The sequence below is a fragment of the Schizosaccharomyces japonicus genome (genome assembly GCF_000149845.2).
Source record: "Schizosaccharomyces japonicus yFS275 unplaced genomic scaffold supercont5.1, whole genome shotgun sequence".
NCBI classification, from domain to species: Eukaryota; Fungi; Ascomycota; class Schizosaccharomycetes; order Schizosaccharomycetales; family Schizosaccharomycetaceae; genus Schizosaccharomyces; species Schizosaccharomyces japonicus.
In genome coordinates, this window is record NW_011627860.1 from 929,103 (window position 1) to 943,457 (window position 14,355).

A 14,355-nucleotide genomic window follows, 5' to 3' on the forward strand; every position below is an offset into this window, starting at 1 on the left:
GCAGGCCAATTTTGCGTCGTACGAACCAATCTGGAACAACACACTATAATAAATAACGAGACGGTTCGCAGGTTAACGAGTTCATTGTGCTTGGATAGTAATCGCCTATTACAGTTATAGGGTATGGTTTTATGCAATTACATGCATAGCGATTACAGCGATTGCACGCATCACAGACACGACTGTCTTCCCGGTATTAACTACAGACAATTATATTTGGAAAAGATACATCTAATAGACAAGTACGTTTTAGGAGAGGGAGGGGTCGTAGGTTTGGTTTATATGGGGGGATGAGTTCTTTCGGGAAGCTTGAAGCCAAAAGTAATTCACTATTTCTTGGGCTTCTTGTTGTTTGCTGTGCGGGCAGCTTCGTGGGCTAGTACCTGACTGTTGCGCTGACGCTTTTCAGCGGGTTTCAAAATCTGCAGACGTAAAGTTAGCAAAAGGAGCAAGAGGAGAGTGGATCGAATTGGATTACGGGAAGCGAAGTGAATGAGCCTGGATGCATGTCGAAGAACAACCGATGGACATTCATCGCCACAGAATCCCTTCTCCGCTCCGTTTTTTCGTACCTGAAAACTGCAAAGCAGATTGTCGTTGACGCTCATCATGGCGCCCACATTGTCAAATTCACCGCAATAATTGGGTGCACTAAAGATAGTGACGAGATGACGCTTGCAGAAGAATTCGTAGCCATCCTCTACAACTTGATGGGCTCGACACACCAAGTCCATATCATGTTTTTGCAAAAATCGCGACACCACGTCTGCTCCAAAGACGTACGAAATACCACGGTCATTTTCTCCCCAGCCAGTAACGCCTTCCTCAGGGTCCGACCAAAGCAAATCACACATCAGACCGCTGTCTGGCACGTCTGTGGGTCGGATGATTTGCTGGATTTGGTCGAAGGACCGCAAGTCGGGTGAGAGACCACCATGCATGCAAATAATCTTCTCGTCTATCACAGCGACAATGGGCAAGCAGTTAAAGCAGTCGGTAAACTGCTTCCACAGCTTAATACTATACCGACGCTTGCACTCGTCATAGAATCCGTAGATTCTGTTGATGGCTGCAGACTCGTGGTTTCCACGGAGAAGGAAGAAGTTTTCGGGGAATTTAATTTTGTATGCAAATAGCAGACAAATTGTTTCCAGACTTTGTTTACCGCGATCTACATAATCGCCCAGGAACAAGTAGTTTGCGTCAGGAGGAAAACCACCGTACTCAAAGAGTCTTAGAAGGTCATGGTATTGGCCATGAATATCGCCGCAAATCTAGTACTTGTTAGAGGGACACAGGAAACCAGGGGGGAGAGGACAGGAATGTCGTCAAGAGAAAAGATCAGCCCAGATGAATTGTCCGTGGCTAGGAGGGTCCTCTCCGTTTTGGATTTGAGAGAACTCCCTTCACAGACGAAAGAAGATGTCCAAAAGACGCCAGGACATTTGCGAAGCACTCTTGTTCACAGTTAGCCCGACGCCTTCCCACATACCTTTAATGGAGCCTCCAATTCCAGCAGAATCGGTTGTTCTAAGAAAATTTCTCGGGCTTTTGAACACAAAAAACGGATTTCAGAGTCAGCCAGCTGAACTTGTTTTCCGGGTTTGTTATTACGAACTGGGAGTGTATGTTAGCCCGTAGTCTTTCACTCTCTCGTGCAGTATGGCTAAAGTTCGTCTGTAAAAACGCGATAAATGGTGACGCGTCCACAAATAACTTAGGAATAACGCAGCAATTTCGCAGTACCTTTTAGTAACTTTTCTATGATGGTATCCACATCAGGCTCCATAGCGGCAATAGGCCAAGTACCGGCTTGTTTTGGACGTTTGGAAGAAGACAGCTGGGGTTGCTGTCTCTGCGAGCTTTCGCGGCCCCGGGAAGGGTCGGACGCTTCAGCCGTCGGAGGTGGGATATGTGGGGCGAGTGGGGTGCAGTGTGGGGCATTTTTTTCGAGGCGGATGACGTGAGCATGGAATCATGGGAGCGGGGCCGATGCGGGGCCAGGGATCCTTGGTGTTCCCTGCGGGGAGAAACCGGGATGCGCGCGTTTGTTCGCGTAGGGAGCCTTGAGTGTGCCTATGAAGGGTTCGCTTAGGAGAAGGACCAAAGCTGCACTCGTAGTGGCTGCCGGTAACAGGGAAAGACGTTGCTGAAAGCCCATTGATCATTGCTTAATACTTTTTCGAGCACCTCCTGGGCGCCGTTCTTTGTTTGTCTGTGTGTTTATTTTTTTTTTCCGGTTTTTGTAGCTTCTGTCTAAACAAATTTATAGAATCGACAGCCATTGAGGCTTTTCAACACCACGACAGACCCTGTGTTTTTGAACAGTGTCAGTTTACGCAAACGTCAACGTCTTGGGGCAAATTATCTTCGCCGGGGACACCGTTCCGGCTGTTCATGGTCTCGTGGAGGTTCGCAATTCTCCATTCCTTGTAGAAACTGCAATTGACCCCGTAAGCATTGGTTATAATAACTGGATGGGCACAGAGAAGACCCTTCTACATTGGGCACAATGTCGTCGAATAGTACCCATAGGCTTGGGCTGGCAATTGTAACTTGGTTCACTATACAAAATTGCTGTCAAGCTTTTGTGAGTGTTTCATGTATTCAACTCATTCAGTATCTGCTGGCTGAGTATCACGATGTTCCTAGGAGCGAGGTCGGTCGTCGTGTTGCAGTGGTTTGTGCCCAATCATGCATTCTTCAGTATTTGCTGTCTGTATGTTCGGTTCCCTTTCATAGCCGTGCAATGAAACGCTTCGGAAACATTTTTACGCTGTTTTCCACATGGATTGGCTTCCAATTGTTCTTTGGCATATCGTTGTTTGCGCTGAAACAGACTCAGCTGGCCAAGTATTTGGCATATGTATACATCTTTGGTATTGCTATTACGTTGGGCAGTCTGGGTATGGGCCCCTCATTGAATACAGCTTGGAGAAACACTGCTGTGCAGTTTCACCTGGGCAGCGGGTTCACCATCATGATGAGCTTTTCTCCTTTTGTGTCAACGTTTGCCGGCTCGTTCATCGGTTCGGGCATACTGATGCGTTGGAATTTGCATGCACTGTACATGTTGACATGGTCACTCCATCTCTTCGACGGTGGCTTTTTGCTATACATTCGTAAAAAGTTCAACGAATGCACACGAGAACTAATGGCCGAAGGCGCATTATTGACCTCAAAAGAGGAAGAAGAAGAAGAAGAAGAAGAACAGGGAAATGGTGATAACGCTGTGACACAGCCAGCGGCTGAACATCACGTACTTGTTACTCTTGAGTCTGATGAAAGTCTGGGCGAAAATACGAGATCAACCCGACTTCCTGTCACCCAAATCTTAATTCTCGCAGAGTTCTTTTTCTTCGTGTTGTTTACCTCTTTCTCTGAACAATTCGTGCAGTACGAGCTTGATGTTCTGTCTTTCTCTCTCGTAAAAGCCGGATTCATTAACGGCGTTCAATCGTTGGGCGCACTCACTGGCGCATTGTATACAACAATGTATCTCAGGAATGCGTCCTCAGAAGTACTCTTACGAACTACGACGTTCTGTTTTGCCGTACAAATGCTCGGTAGCGTCGGCTTGGCTTGGAATCACTGGGGCACCTTATTCTCAGGCGTCTTTTCTCTTGGACTTGCACTCGCTATCGGACCAACCGTTGTGAATCTTTTAATCGTGCACTACTTTTCTGAAGCTCAAAGTGTACGGATGTTGCGTGCGATGGCATGGCTTGAGGGATTGGGAATCTTTTCTTCATACATGGTGTTTGCATCCGTATATCTAATTACAAGCACTACCGTTCCAACTGCGTTCTTTTTGCTTCCGTTCTGTCTTGCACTTGTTGGTGTGCTAATTAGTATGAAGCCTGCCTATGATGCTCGACAAGTTGGTTATGTTTAAGCAGTAAGCCTCCATATACGAACGGTGCTGTCTTGGGCTCCGGAAATCAGGTGCTCTCTCCCTTTTATTATCACGGTTTCCAAACAGCGAACTGGTGCTGTGTGTCCTTCAATGACACACATTTCTCTTCCGGATTTGCTTTCCACCCCACGAATAACAGTATCGTCACCTGGGAGTTTTAGATGTTAGCTAGATTTGCAAAAGTGTGTTTTCGAGAGCTGTACGTGTAACTTACCATTCATCCAAACGCCTGTAGCATCGCTTCTCCAAACAAACCTTGGCTGGGAAAACTTGGTTTGCGGAGAATTCGTCCAGTGGTCCGCTATAGTCTTGTACGTCTCATTGGAGACAGCGAGAAAACGGCCATACGGTTCGTTGTCCGTAACCAATCCAAGGATTTGTGGCTTCGTGGGGCATATATGGGCATCCATAATGTTGAACGAAACATACAAATCCTCATTTATATTGAGGTTTGTCTGACGTACGCAAACGAGTTCGGGCACAGAATACGTTTCAACAAACGGGGAATCGTGCGTGTTCACCAGTAGAAACGGAAGTTCGCTGTCTCGCTGCTCGAGAAATTCAATACAATCTATACGGTTGGGTAAGGAAATTGATTTCACAAATTGAAACGGCTGTTGTGTGAGCCTCGTATCGTTATCCTCTGTGAGTTTTTGGTAGAGGAAAACGTTTCCATCGAAACCAGTAGTTACTAAGAACTTGTTCTTCCACACGCGCACGTTTGTTGCAAATCGCAGGTGTTTCTTTTCCAGCACTTCATACTCATCTGTTGAGTAATGGAAGACATAAACTTTACCATCCATGTTCGTTGTGACAAAAGTATCTTCATCAACGGGACAGATGTTTAGTACGATGGAAGGCAATTTCTGAAAGCAATGCAATATGAGCCCATGAACTACATCAAATACTCGGATGTTCCGTTCCTGGGTAGCTATAAGAAGAACAGGGTTCTTAAAAGCGTGAGCCTTTCCTGCATATCGCAGAGCAGTGACTTTTTCTGAGTCAGGCAATTGAATAAGCAACTGCATTTCTGGCTCAACTTTGCTCCACTCATCAAATGAAGTTCTGTTATGTCATGTTAATAAACATGGAAGATATGTGAAAATAAATAATTCAAGACCATACATTTCGTTGTTGAGTTTCTGCATGCTGACTGCAAGCTCACGCATATTGTGCTCATGAACAAGTTTCTCCAACGATATTTTGTCCTGATGGTTTATCTCGTTTTTGGGTTCAAAAGGGAAGCCCGATTCGTTCGTCAGTTCTTTTAAAGTCTGTGTTTGAGTTAGTAGAGCCAATGCTAGAGCTACATTAGTGACGAACATCGTTATAACCCTGACTAGAGAGCCATTCTGCAACAAGCTCAATTGTTTTGACGGGAGACGATGGCATTGATCGTGTTAAGAGAACGGTGATGTAAAGTCAGTTGTAGGTACAGAAAACAAGCAATTCAAGCTAATGGACTTTAATTGACTTAAGAAAAACTCAATTTGTTTTGAGCCAAAATTAAATAATGTTTTATGAAAGCAAGTCAACCGGAACAGTAAACAATGAAGAGAGTTGTTGAAGTAATGTTTCTAATTTGTACACGATTTGTTACAAGTGTAAGTACTAATGACTTTGCTAATGTAAAAACAAAGTTCACGTGAACTTTCAACAGTCTTAAACTGAGTAGTAAGACTTAATAGTAGCTGATTACAAAAATTAAACAGGATACGATCGTCTTAGACTGCATTCCCTTAGGATGAACTACTCGTCATACTCGGTACTGCCCCATACCATCAACCAACTCTCCACCAACACGTTCACTTGAGTGTTTGTCTCGAAAAAACATGAATTTTGAGGAGATAGAGGAAAGAGATGGTATAGTTTTTTGTTTTGGACGTCGTCTAACGTTCTAGGAATTCGTTTTACGTGGAACGTCTTTCCTTCTACCAGGATAGAAAGCTCCAGGGCAGTCGTTCCCATTGCTGCTATGTACAAGCCTTTGAACGAGCGTCCTGATCTTCCTCCAGTTCTCTATGATCCTGTAGCGTGTAAAGCGCCTTGCAGAGCAATTCTAAACCCCTATTGGTATGGGCCGTTTGATACTTTATGAACTTTGGACTGACACGATTAGTCATATTGACATTAGAGCCAAGTTTTGGATTTGTAAGTTTCCCTGATCCTTTTAGAGTTGATCTTGATGACAAAGAGCATTGTCCGTGGATTATGAATTGTTTCTATTAGGACCCATATCATGTCTCAAGATCATCTTTCATTCGGCGCTTTTAATTATGCATATCAAAGGCCGTTTCGTTATTATTCGTGCATACTAACTCCCATAGGTCCCTTTTGTTTGCAGCGTAATATGCTTCCTCCTCAATACAAAGACATTTCAAACACTAGCTTGCCCTTGGAGCTCATGCCTCAATACACGACAATTGAGTACACACTCCCTCGTCCTCCTCAGCTGTACCCTGTCTTTCTCTTTGTCGTCGATCTTTGCCAAGACGCCGATAATCTCAAGGCATTGAAGGACTCCTTGATTGTTAGTCTCAGTCTTCTTCCCCCTGAGTGTTTGGTTGGTTTGGTTACCTTCGGTACGGCTGTCAGTGTGTACGAGTTGGGATATACTGAGTGTGCCAAATCATATGTGTTCCGTGGTACGAAAGAGTATACATCGAAGAATATTCAAGAGATGCTTGGTCTCCCTGCTAGTGGTGTACATGCCAGTGGTCCTGGCGTTCCTCCTATGGCTTTCCAAGGTTCTGCTGCCATTTCAAGATTTTTGCTTCCAATTCAGCAATGTGAGTTCCAGCTTACCAACATCTTGGAACAATTGCAGACTGATCCTTGGCCTGTTGCCAACGACAAACGTCCCCAGAGATGCACTGGTGCTGCAATGAGCGTTGCAGTCGGTTTGATGGAAAGCGCATGTCCCAACACTGGCGGAAGAATTATGCTGTTTTCTGCTGGACCGGCCACGATCGGCCCCGGTATGGTCGTTTCTACGGCTTTGAAAGATCCTATTCGTTCTCATCATGACATTGAGCGCGACCAGGCTAAACATTTGAAGAAAGCCAGTCGTTTTTACGAGCACCTTTCCAAACGTGCAAGTGCCAATGGCCATGCCATTGACATCTTCGCCGGCTGTCTTGATCAAGTTGGTTTGATGGAGATGAAGAGTGCCACTACTGCCACAGGTGGACATATGATCTTGTCTGATGCTTTTACTACTTCTATTTTCCGTCAAAGTTTCCAACGTATCTTTACTCGTGATGCCACCGGACAACTTTCCGTTGGCTTTAATGCTAGTATGGAGGTCTTAACTACAAAGGAATTGCGTATTTCTGGATTAATTGGACATGCAGTCTCCATGAACAAGAAGAGCTCGAATGTTGGCGAAACAGAAATTGGATTGGGTAACACCAACCAGTGGAAAATGTGTGGAATCTCCCCTCGTTCTACTTACGCTGTCTACTTTGAGGTTGCTACTCAAGCCGCTGCTGCCACACAAGCCAACTCGCGTGGTTTGATTCAGTTCATCACTCTCTATCAGCATTCCTCCAATACATTCCGTTTGCGTGTGACCACTGTTGCCCGCCAATTCGCTGACGGTGGTAGTCCTTTGATTGCCAACTCCTTTGATCAAGAAACTGCCGCCGTCGCAATGGCTCGTATTGCTACTTTCAAGGCCGAGGTGGATGATGGTCCTGATGTGCTGAGATGGATCGATCGCATGCTTATTAAACTCTGTCAAAAATTCGCAGAGTATCGTAAAGATGATCCTGCTAGCTTCCGTCTTTCATCGCAATTTACGCTTTACCCTCAATTTATGTATCATCTTCGCAGAAGCCCCTTTTTGAGTGTCTTTAACAACTCGCCCGACGAAACTGCCTTTTACCGTCATATCTTGAATCATGAAGATGTTAATAACTCTTTGATTATGATTCAACCAACGTTGCAGTCATACTCCTTCGAAAATCCTGATGGTGTCCCCGTTCTTTTGGATGCTGTTTCCATTAAACCTGATGCGATTTTGTTGCTGGATACTTTCTTCCACATCCTTATTTTCCATGGTGAGACAATTGCCCAATGGAGAAATGCTGGTTACCAAGACCAACCAGAGTATGCAAACTTCAAGGAACTTCTTGAGGCTCCTAGATTGGAGGCTGCAGATCTGTTGGTTGATAGATTCCCCATTCCTCGTTTCATCGTTTGTGACCAAGGTGGAAGTCAGGCCCGTTTCCTGCTTTCTCGTATTAATCCTTCCGAGACTCACATGACGGCGGCATCCGCCTACGGCGCTGCTCCTGCTGCTAATGTGGTTCTCACTGATGATGTTTCACTTCAAGTGTTCATGGGTCATCTCAAGAAACTGGCTGTTGCCATTTCGTAAAATGCATAGTCTCATCCTTCCTTCCTTTCCTTTCACTCAATAGAAGATGATTAACGATGTCCGTCATGTCAATCACATAAACAATGTGGTTGCGAACTTTGCAGTACGTTTTCTCTGTAATAATCAACCATCTACTCTTGTCTGATGTCAAGGCTCTAGCAATTATCTCATCCGTTTCCTCACTTTCCAGTGGTTCATGCAGCGATCTACGGCAGGTTTCGATCTTTTATCCAGGTTTTCATTAACGATATGCACACCCACGCTGTCTGGCTTTCATGTTTAAATACTGTGACGAATTGGTTGTGAATCTTATATCTGTAAGTCTTAGCCTCGTCTTAGACCAGTTAGGGGTTTTTAATAGTTAAAAAAACATGATCTTGTTTAAGTAAATGAAAACATGGTGTAAATCTTTATGGATTGCATATTGCTTGTTGCTGAGCTTGGTTTGTTTATCTCTTAAAACTATTTGTTTACATTGAATGAAAAAGAAGCATGTTTACGAACAAAGTGAACATACAGATATTGTGAAGACATAATCACTTTCATTAGTTTATCCTGCTCTATCGACATTTAAATTCAATATCTGCAATGCAAGTAGTTGACGCCAAAGTATTAAACGAGATTGAAGTATGCAGCAAGTTAGACGACGTTCAAATTAGAAAACCAGCAAAGGCACTGGCACGAGAGATGACTCTGTCAAGACTACAAATGCCAAGAAGCTTGAGTTATCAACTGTATGCCCGCCGTTTCTGCAGGGAGCTCATTCCTAACCGAATGATAACTATTCGATGCGTACTGAACAGTACAGGAACCTCAAAAACGGAACTACTTATCGACGTCGATCCCATGTTGCCCACACAAAGACTTGGTACATTAATCCAAACGATTCTGCGCAAGCATGACACCCCTATTGTACCAGACGAATTTCGTCGAGAATTGCTCAATGTGTCTCCTCTCCAAGGACCAAGTTTTGAATTGGCCGACAGAAGCGAGCGAATAATTGAGAGGGCCGATTCGCAAGGAATCGTACATGTAATTGTAAAACCAATCAAACTTGAATAAATTGTCTTCTTAATTCTTGTGTCCAGTACCAACCAACGAAACCTTATAAATAATGCCGTATCCCTAAGACAAATTAGAACACAATACTACGCACAGTCCTCCTCAACCAGTTCGTAGTTTTCATAACGTTAGGAATTAATTTTTGTCATTGCTAAGATCAAAGGAGGGATGTGATTTTTCGTTCTTCACTTTAAACTCGGCCAGCAAGCAAATATGATCACTAGGGAAGTGGGGATTAGGGAAGCCAACAACAGTAGAAAGGTAGTCAGGATCAACACCTTTAAGTAAACCAGTAACTTCAAGCGAATTATTTGTGTACCAGACGTAATCAATAGTACCGCTAAACCCGGGAGTAAAGTTCGTAAAAGGCAAATCGTTGTTTGCGCTGTACGCAGATTTAAGACTGAAAGTGTGTGACCGACCTGCTACCGTATAATCACCATAATCGTGCTCCATAAAGTCCTCATGCTTACGTTCAACCATTCCCGATGACAAGAAATCCAAGACTCCGCTGCCAGGAACAGAATTGAAATCACCACAGATAAGCACTGGAATTTTGGAGTAATGTGTGTAAGAGGGTTTTTTGCGCGTTGAGCCGTCAAAGTGATCGTCAGGCAACTTTGAAGGAGAACGTTGGAAATCTGAAGCGGCTTGGGCCAATTCATCCATCAGCATGGCGACCTGCATGAGCTTTACATCCCGAAATTGGGGGTCCCAATGAATGTGACAATTAGCAACGATCAGTTTGGTGCCCGTGTCCTTCGACTCGAGCATAGTGAGAATACTGATATTGTCTTTCGTCATTACACGGTTGTACATATCGGGTGTGAGTTTGATGTCTTGTCGACGTAGTGAAGGAGCTTGGTTAAACTCTATAAGAATCTTATCATGCATGACAAATTTTGAAGTTTTAAAGAACGTAGCACATCCGTCCACAACCCGTCGTTCTGCCTCGTTCATAGTGCGAACTCTGCTTTTAGGATAGTGAACACCCTTGTAACCCTTTAGACTCATTTTCGGAGCGAAGAAGCTGTCGTAATTCTCCACATCAACCTCTTGTAGACAGATAATGTCAGCGGAGTAGCCAACAATTTCTTGCATAATGAGCTCTTTGCGGTAGGACCATGCAAGTGCCCATGAAGGGGTGTAACCGTACATGACTGGAGTGGCATACCGTTCACAAAGAACATTGTAACTCATCACAGTGAAACGCAAGTCATTAACGCCATCATTAGTGTCTTCTGAATCCAGCTTTTCCCACTTGCGCTCAGAAGGAGGAGCAGAAACTGGACAGCCATCACGAAGAGTAGCGATAAGACCAGCAGTCCCATTTTCCATGATTTGGTTTTTGAAAAAGTCCTGCAGAGGGTTTCCCTCTACTCCAAGTATCTTCAATTGATACAGCGTGCCGAGTTCGGAAGGTATAGCGCTAATAAGGTTATCAAATAGCAGAACCTCCCGCAGCTCTGTCAACAGACCAAGCTCTTTTGGATGCTTCGCAGATTGTTACCAGAAGCATCAAGCACAACCAAGCTACGCAGTTTTCCAATTTCTGGAGGCAGACGAGTCAGGTTGTTATGATTAATGTATAATTCAGTGAGAAATGTGAAACGAAACAATTCCACACTGAGGCTCCGGAGACCGACACCACCCATGTCTAAACATGACCAGTCCTGACGTTCCGACTTTGTTTTTGTATTCGACGCGTTCTTAGCGTCGTCGTTTTGCGCCGACACTGTACCAGCATTTTTATTCGCATCCGCGTTCATTTTTGGCCCTGGAGACCCATTTGAGAACGGAGCTGAGTTCGACACCCCTCCAGCAGGCGTAACTGTACCACTGTATGACCCGGCATATCCCATTCCTGCACCACGAGACAATGCTGCTGCATTGTGTGCTCTTTGGTGCGGCGAGCTGAATGCTCTCGATTGGTTCGCCAGAGAAATCTGTTGTTTCCAGTGATCCGTTAGTTTCGACGACTCCACAATGGGAGAATTGTGAACAGGTAAGATTGTCGCATGCTGAGTGTCTGGTGTGAGAATCCTAGGATGCGTTCCAGAATAGATCGGTCCTTGATTGTACCTAGTATTGAACATAAAATAGCCCTTTTGGATGCGCTTTGAGTAAGTAAAAGTGAATTTTAGCACATTCACCCACGATCTTCTGGTTGAATGTCGTTTGTCGTTGTGGTGAAAAGGACGGCCGAGACGCGTAGATGGTGGTGAGGTGCACAAGGTAGGTTAGAAATTCACCACCAAAAAAGGACGGAGGTAGGGAGGGAGAGGACCCGTAGTGGTAGGCGTGTGTGTGTGGTAGTGAGGAAGGAAGGCGATAGCAGGTTATAGCTGGGTCACGAGTTCTAGGTCCAACAAGGCAACGCGAAGTGAAAGAACATCTTCACGAGACGAAAACGACGCATTTAGAACTGCGTGCGGTTATTGGCGGCAGAATGACTCTTTAGATAAGTTTGCACGGACTCAAGCGACGCTATAGATTAGTTAAGAAACACTCAGAGCCATGCAAAGATTGCGTCGAGTAAATGAGAGACTGTATATGGGAGTGCTACGCGTGTACAGGGCGACCATTTGGTCTGAGCTAGTGTCACCCGCATTTTGATCCAAGGTAGCATCCGGAGACGAGAAGGAAGCAGCATCAAGTAAAGAGGACGGGGTTTCAGAAGCGGCGGTCTTCTTTACGTCCCAAACACGAACAGTGCAATCGGCACCACCACTGACGAGAATGGTAGATTCTTTGGAAAAGGAGAGTGAGTACACGCTGCCTTTGTGTCCACGCATCGTTTTTATACGACGACCAGATCCCAAATCCCAAAGATGAATGATGCCATCGTCAGCCGCACTGGCCATTGTGTGTCCATCTGGTGCAATGGCAACTGCATTGACGGGATGCGTGTGTCCGTTAAAGACACGCACTGAGTGCCCCCGATGGACATCCCACAACCTGCATGTTTTGTCGGAGGATCCGGTAAGAACATATGCTGAGTTAGGATGAAAAGTAACGCACTAGTATGCAAGGTTAGAAAAACGTGTGTCAGTTGATTATACTTACATCGACATCGCTTAAGTGTCCCGCGAATATGCGAAGAGGGTAAATGTGATCACAACTCCACAATTGCGCAGTTTGATCGTGGGATGCAGTTGCAAAGTAGTGTCCAAAGGGACCGAAGGCGACATCCCAAATGGGACCGGTGTGTCCTTTGTATGCAACAAGAGCTGTTTTCGTATCTACCGACCACAGCCGTGCAGATCGATCTTCTGAGCAAGAAAGCAAGTGTCTGTTATCAGGGGAAAATGTGGTCCCGTAAACGGGACCTGAATGACTGAGGAGCCTGGTGGATGTAATGCCTTCGTCTAGAGAGTTCGCTTTTCCTGACGATTTTTTGTCGGACCGTATAGACCATAAGCGAATGTAGCTTTCAGTGAAACCAGCTGCGATCATTGTTGTATCAGGAGAAAACTCGGCACAATTCATACTTCCCTTTGCATGATGGAATGTGTACATACAAACACTAGGCAACGAGGCTTGCGGTCCCAGACGTAACCGTTTGGTCCAGTCCTTTACCGCTTCCACCTCGGCAACAATATCTGAACCTTTTGGGGGCGGTAAAGGAATGTAATCGCGCGAGGGCGCGTCCTCCGTTCCCTGTTGCTGAAGCTTACGGAATTCTGCTAGATACGTCGGCTGGTCGGCTTTCTCGGGTGAACTTGCATGCAACAAGTCCTCCTCTTCCAAGTCCATTTCAACAGCTTTTTCCATCTCCTTGTCCATGGGCATAGGACTTAGCTTAACATTTTGAAGATTGGTATCACTTCTCTCGTAATTTTGACCTGTGATTCCCTCTTGTTCACTTAAAACATGTTTGTTTTCGACGTAAGTTGGACGGCCTGGCACAATTGAGATTTCTATAAACTTGCTGATAAGTTTTATGACAATGCTTCCGCCATTAGAGACATTTTCAAAAAGAAAGTGAAGAAGTAAATCAAAGGTAATTCGTGAAAAATTTAAACGGTACTTGTTTCTGCGGTATTGTTGCGCAACTTGGTTCTCATCAACATGTTGCGGTAAATTCAAGGCTTTCAGTGCCGTCACATCACGTTCGTGTAGTTCAATATGATCACCTACGAACTTATTGTAAAAGTCTTTGGCTGTAGACGGGTTTGTTAGTAAAGTCGTTTGAATATTGCTTTCATGAAAGGTCACTTACCGTACTCAACGTTGTCTTGAGAAAGTAAATCTAAATAAAAATGGACAAAAACAGGAAAAAGAATTCTTCTAAGCTCAGGTTTGTACAGGTCAAGCGAGCTATCAATCCATTCTCGCAAAATTGTATAAGTATGTGCGCATGCATCGGGAGTTTCCTCGATGCTTTTTAGCCGTTCCTCTACAGAAACGCCATTGTATGAAGCCTCCAACCGAAGCATTGCTTCCGTTCTTGGATATCCCTTTTTGGCAAGATAGTCCAAGACAATTTTGTTCAAGTCCTGGGCTTTAGGCCCGTTTTTCGTTGCCATCCTGAAAAACAACAAATTTACTGGCCGATACTTGAATGAGGATACTTCCTTTGCTGTTTGAACTGTTCTAGAGCAAACGCTGGAGTTTTGGGATTCTATTGCAGAATTTGGAGGTATGGTGGGAGGCGAGGAATCACTTAACAAGTGCAGAGAGTATGAACAGACAGAAGTAAAATAACGTCAATAAAGTGGTAAATTAGTTTTAGTTTAGACTATTGTATGATACTTTATAGTGTGATTGCCATTAAACGGAATTATCTATCGATAGTTTGAGCGAAATTTCAAATCGGAGTGCAACTAGTGCAGGTTGGGATTATTTTGGCAGGAAAGTGTCGGAAAATGAATGTGAAATGTCGTTTTGTAATAGGAAATGATTCTGTACATGCTAAATTCTGTACTTCAATATAGCAATTGTTCATTAATACACTACTGAATTTATTGTGCTTTTTGAAATTAAGATGATAAAT

At 44.4% G+C, this 14,355-nt stretch overlaps 6 protein-coding genes across 6 annotated transcripts; 2 read left to right on the top strand and 4 right to left on the bottom strand.

Moving 5' to 3' along the window:
• Positions 1–170: 170 nt before the first annotated feature.
• Positions 171–1,902, bottom strand: SJAG_02536 (serine/threonine protein phosphatase Sds21). Its single transcript, XM_002173708.2, has 4 exons — positions 1,747–1,902; positions 1,493–1,617; positions 573–1,274; positions 171–422 (listed from the first exon to the last, which is right to left on the bottom strand). The coding sequence occupies exons 1-4, from the start codon at positions 1,787–1,789 to the stop codon at positions 330–332; spliced, it is 963 nt and encodes a 320-aa protein (XP_002173744.1). The 5' UTR covers positions 1,790–1,902; the 3' UTR covers positions 171–329.
• Positions 1,903–2,512: 610 nt separating this feature from the next.
• SJAG_02537 (hypothetical protein) lies at positions 2,513–3,895 on the top strand (the record flags this gene model as incomplete). Its single annotated transcript, XM_002173709.1, has 1 exon — positions 2,513–3,895. One exon carries the CDS (start codon positions 2,513–2,515, stop codon positions 3,893–3,895), a length of 1,383 nt encoding a protein of 460 aa, XP_002173745.1.
• Positions 3,892–5,308, bottom strand: SJAG_02538 (hypothetical protein; the record flags this gene model as incomplete). Its single annotated transcript, XM_002173710.2, has 4 exons — positions 3,892–4,064; positions 4,131–4,981; positions 5,042–5,190; positions 5,240–5,308. The coding sequence occupies 4 exons, from the start codon at positions 5,306–5,308 to the stop codon at positions 3,892–3,894; spliced, it is 1,242 nt and encodes a 413-aa protein (XP_002173746.2).
• A 362-nt stretch (positions 5,309–5,670) lies between these two features.
• On the top strand, positions 5,671–9,460 carry SJAG_02539 (GTPase activating protein Sec23a). Its single transcript, XM_002173711.2, has 4 exons — positions 5,671–5,779; positions 5,818–5,989; positions 6,036–6,067; positions 6,244–9,460. The coding sequence occupies exons 1-4, from the start codon at positions 5,749–5,751 to the stop codon at positions 8,295–8,297; spliced, it is 2,289 nt and encodes a 762-aa protein (XP_002173747.1). The 5' UTR covers positions 5,671–5,748; the 3' UTR covers positions 8,298–9,460.
• Positions 9,461–9,494: 34 nt separating this feature from the next.
• On the bottom strand, positions 9,495–11,455 carry SJAG_02540 (CCR4-Not complex subunit Ccr4; the record flags this gene model as incomplete). The annotated part of the gene is made up of 2 exons (XM_002173712.2): positions 9,495–10,735; positions 10,870–11,455. 2 exons carry the CDS (start codon positions 11,453–11,455, stop codon positions 9,495–9,497), a joined length of 1,827 nt encoding a protein of 608 aa, XP_002173748.2.
• Positions 11,456–11,574: 119 nt separating this feature from the next.
• Positions 11,575–14,083, bottom strand: SJAG_02541 (SAGA complex subunit/TATA-binding protein associated factor/transcription factor TFIID complex subunit Taf5). Its single transcript, XM_002173713.2, has 3 exons — positions 13,582–14,083; positions 12,426–13,522; positions 11,575–12,379 (listed from the first exon to the last, which is right to left on the bottom strand). The coding sequence occupies exons 1-3, from the start codon at positions 13,886–13,888 to the stop codon at positions 11,858–11,860; spliced, it is 1,926 nt and encodes a 641-aa protein (XP_002173749.1). The 5' UTR covers positions 13,889–14,083; the 3' UTR covers positions 11,575–11,857.
• Positions 14,084–14,355: the final 272 nt, after the last annotated feature.